The sequence below is a fragment of the Manis javanica genome, chromosome 10 (genome assembly GCF_040802235.1).
Source record: "Manis javanica isolate MJ-LG chromosome 10, MJ_LKY, whole genome shotgun sequence".
Lineage (NCBI taxonomy): Eukaryota > Metazoa > Chordata > Mammalia > Pholidota > Manidae > Manis > Manis javanica.
Genome location: NC_133165.1, coordinates 7,021,589 through 7,026,104, shown reverse-complemented (window position 1 = coordinate 7,026,104; position 4,516 = coordinate 7,021,589). Strand labels below are relative to the sequence as shown.

The following is a 4,516-nucleotide window of genomic DNA, read 5'->3' as shown; positions in this document are numbered from 1 at the left end:
GGAAGAGGAGAGTGGGCTATCCTCTCCGGACCACGAGTCCCAGAATGCAACGCGCCCTCACGCTGTCACGGATGAGCATGCGCTGTTAGCGGTTCCGGCGCACGTGGGATCCGCTTCCGGCAGCGAGCAGTGGGACCATGGTAAGAGGGTGGATGGTAGGGATTGAGCGAAGTATTGCGGTTTGGGTCGGGGCAGGCAGGCGGACGCTTGGGGTTCTGATTCCGAGAATTCTCGGGAGAGAACTCGGTCGTGGTCTGTTGTGCTTTTCCCGCCTTCTTCTGCGCTCAGGACTCGGGGGCTACCTCGGCGGGAGCAAAAACCCACTGAGCACTCACCGTGCGAGTCCGTCGGGTGCCTTCGAGGTCTCATTCCCTGTGTTCTGAACCCCCGTTTTGAAAGGCCCAGAGAGGAGGAGCAATTTGCGCAAGGATCCATAGCTAGTGACTGGGTGACTCGGAGCCGGGATTGGATCCCAGATTTGGCTCCAAAGCCTCTTCCATCATTGCTCAAGGTGTAGAAATATTCACCCAATAAAATACTTGCGCTACGGGGTGGTGCCTCTGTCCCTTCTCCCAAACTAGGCTAAGATGCTGCGTTAAGCAGACAGGGTATTGGAAAGTTAGGGTGAATATCGCTCAGATTTGTTCCCCACGAGGTCACTGCGTAGCTTCTTGCCCGAGGAAATGTTCACCAGCCTTATAGATCTGGTGCCCACCCAGAGCTGGCCTTCCCTAGATATTTGCCGAGTGAATGAAAATTATGCCTCCTTTCCTATACCTACTTCCACTCCTGGAGGCAAGAGGACCAGTTTTGGGAGTCCTACTCTGCCCCACTCCCTGGCTGTGTGTCTTTGAGTACATTTCTTGCCTTCTCTGGGAGTAGCTTCCCCAGGGGTAATGAGGAAGTAGTGGTTTATTCTTACAGCTTGCATGAGGATCACATGAGGTCAAGCCCCTGACTTTCCCTCTCCCTATGTCTTTGGCAATAACGGGGACCTCACGGGTTTGGCGGGAGCCTCCGTGTAGACGCTTTGCAGATTTTGTGTGATTAGCATGGTTGCGTTCTGTGAGACAAACGGCCTCCTGTCTCCCTTGCAGGCCGCCCTCCTCCGAGCTGTGCTGGGGTTGCCAAGGCCAGGTGCGTGGGGGAGGCCTCTGTATGGGGTGTGCCTCTGCAGTGGGCAGGACCCTGGAAGGTGGGTGGGGAGCAGGCTGCCGGCCTTGAAGGAGAAGCCCCCAGGAACAGACACCGAGAAATTCCAGATGGTCTACCGGTTTCATGCCATCAGAGCCGTTGGGGTCTTGTCTCGGCTGAAGGTGGCGCAGACGGCGCTGACAGTAATGGCCCTGCCGCCCGGCCTCTACTGTTACTCCCAGGGCCTCATGGCTTTCAACGCCCTGTGCCTCGCGGGCGGGGTCGCTGGCTTTGCACTGGCCATGCTGTACTGGATGAGCTATTTCTTCCGGAGGCTGGTGGGCATCCTGTACGTGAACGAGTCCGGCACTGTGCTGCGGGTGGCCCACCTGACCTTCTGGGGCCGGCGGCAGGACACGTACTGCTCCGTGGCTGACGTGATCCCCCTGACAGAAAGCGAGGACCGGCCCCAGGAGGTGTTCGTGCGCATCCAGCAGTATAGCGGGAAGCAGACCTTCTACCTCACCCTGCGCTACGGACGCATCCTGGACAGAGAACGGTTCGCGCAGGTGTTTGGGAGGCTGGACACACTCAAGTGAACTGGGAGCCAGGCCTCTGGGTACTGCTGGGTCTGCAGTGGGAAGGCCCGACTTGTGGGCGAGGCTGCAGGAGGGGATCAGGCAGCTGGAGATGTTGCCAGGGCTCCTGGGAACTTGTCTTTTGGGGATGAAAAAATTCATGAGGCAGGAACTGGTAACCAGCTTTGAGAGAGAGGACCTTAGTGCATATTCTTACTGCACTTGTGTGTGACATCCAGCCCGAAGTTTCTGTTAAGAGCCACTTCTTGGAGGCAACGACACCAGGTTCCCTGAAGCAGTACAGTGCTGTGAAATGGGAAGATGGGTGGCAGGGGGCGCACAGGCTTCAGGTGGCAGGATTTGGGGTCAGAAGGCCTAGGTTCTGTCAGTTCTCCCCATCCCCAGGCAGGTTTCACGCCTTTGAACCTTGGCCTTCACATCTGTGGAAGGGAAAATCCTGCCTGTACCATGGGGTGGCTGTGAGAGAAAACAGTAAATGTCAGGGTTAGTTTGGAGCTGGTGGTGTGGTGAAAGGCTTCCAGGCAGTCATTCCGGGCAGGGATTTCCCAAGCCCTGTGCTGGGCACCCCCCGACCTGGCAGCTGAAGGGACTGCGCTGAAGTCTAGAGGTGGGTCATTTCATCCTGCCAGGGTGGTAACTGTGCAGCGACTGGGGTGGGATTGGATGGGTGTCACCCGAGGGCGCACAGCACCCTTGCCGAGGTTGGGCTCACCACTCAGAGGTCTTAGAGGCTCCTACGTTGGAAGGCTTTGCAATGTGATGAGGACAGATGAACCGTGTGCCGTCCTGTTATTTTGTAAACTAAAGCCAGTTTATATACATGCAGTGCCCCTCCGCCCCGTAATTAGAATTACTCATTTGTCACACAATCTGGAAGGCAGGATCTTTATAATTATGCCACTCAAAAGCCAATACCTGTTTTGTTGTGTGGACTTCCAGTCTTTTTTTTTATTGTAAAATATACATAATGTAAAGTTATCTTTTTAACCATTTTTAAGTGTAGAGTTCCGGAGTGTGAAGTATATTTTACAGGGTTGTGCAATCATCACCATCATCCATTTCCAGAACTATTTCTTCATCCCCAACGGAAACTCTGTACCCGTTAAACACCCACTTCCCATTCCCTTTCCCTCCCGCCCTTGGCAACTACCAGTCTCCTTTCTGTGCCTATGTATGGGTTTTCCTATTCTGGGTATTGTGTATAAATGGACTGTGCACCATGTGGCCTGTTATGTGTGGCTTTCACTTGGCATCGTGTTTTCAAGGCATCCATGTTATAGCAGGGGTCCGCATTTTATTCCCTTTTTATAGCTGAGTAATGTATGTACCACATTTTGTTTCTCCTTTCATCTGTTGATGGACATTTTGGTTGGTTGTTTCCACCTTTTGGCTGCTGGGAATAATGCTGCTGTGAACATTGGTGTAAAATACCTGCCGAGGCCCCGCTTTCAGCTCTCCTGGGTATTTCTGAGAAGTTGTGTTACCGGATCTCAGGGTGACTCTGTGTTGGAGGAGGTGCCAAACTTTTGCACACCAGCTGCACCATTTTATATTGCCACCAGCCATGCATAAAGGTCCAATTTCTCCACTTTTTTGGATAATAGCCATTCTGATAGGTGTGAAGGAGTATTTCATTGTGCTTCTAGTCTTTTCTAAAAGCACAGATTTTATACTGTATTGAAAATTGGGGTTTTTCCTTTTTTTTTTTGCTTCGTGATTTAACACAAGACTATCGCAGCTACACCCATTAAAAATATTCCATCACGAGGAAAGAAACATAACTGTGAGGTGCTGGATATTAACAACACTGTGGTAGTCATTTTCCAATATGCATATGTAAATTATTATGCTGTACAACTTAAAGTAGTAAAATGTTATATGTGAATTATATCTCAATAAAATTTGGGAAAAATAATAGCATACCTTACCTAGAGATAAAAACTAAAGGCCCAGATTTTTTTATTTTTCATTTAAATACTCTATGCAAAAGAAATTCAGGAATTGCAAAATATTCCATTCAGTGAATGTAACTCATCCTTTAACCTTTTGTAATTAAGTCATTTCCATTTTTTATTGTTATGAAGAATGTAATAAATATCAAGTAGCTATAAAGAATGAAATATCAAATATATTCTTTGTGTAGACTGAAAATGGCATTTTGAGATGTGACTTTCTAATGAGATAACACAAAAGAAGCTAGATTTTTCTTAATTTATTCTATGTCACAGAAGCAAGTAAAGCATGTAATTCAGGCAGTTTGTTCCTATAGGCTTCCAGATCCGTCATTCATTCCGCCCAAAGGTCCATGCCCGGCACTGCTCCGCACTGACATCCCAGCGACGGGCTTTTGCCCTGTGGAGCGGACGGTCGGGTGTCTTGGTGGGGGGGGAGGCAGATGTTGAACAAGCACCTGTGTGTAATTAGAGAGGGTGACAGGTGCCCTGAAAGAAGAGCAGACCGGCTGAGGCAGAATAGGAGGCCCCAGGAGGCCTGAGGGAGCAGCCGGCCGGGTCCGCCCTGGCGAGAGCCGGGCATCTGCTGAGGGAGGATCCTGACTATGTATAATCAAGGTGGGAAGCCTGTCAAGGTCAGAGAAAGGGGAGAACTTTGGGGGCTTTTAAGAATAAGAGCACGTTTTGATTTGTATTCACTTTTAGTTAAAGATGCAAATGAAGGGCAGAGGCTTGTGCATTTGTTGCCCTTGTTAAATGCCCATCTCATGTTAATTCCTGGGGTGACTGCATCCCCGGATGTTGAGGGACACCAGCACCCATGTCAGTCTG

General features: G+C 50.2%; 1 protein-coding gene across 1 annotated transcript; it reads left to right on the top strand.

Moving 5' to 3' along the window:
- Positions 1 to 35: 35 nt before the first annotated feature.
- On the top strand, positions 36 to 2,953 carry TMEM186 (transmembrane protein 186). The gene is made up of 2 exons (XM_017663339.3): positions 36 to 140; positions 1,098 to 2,953. The coding sequence occupies exons 1-2, from the start codon at positions 138 to 140 to the stop codon at positions 1,731 to 1,733; spliced, it is 639 nt and encodes a 212-aa protein (XP_017518828.2). The 5' UTR covers positions 36 to 137; the 3' UTR covers positions 1,734 to 2,953.
- The last annotated feature ends 1,563 nt before the right edge of the window (positions 2,954 to 4,516 follow it).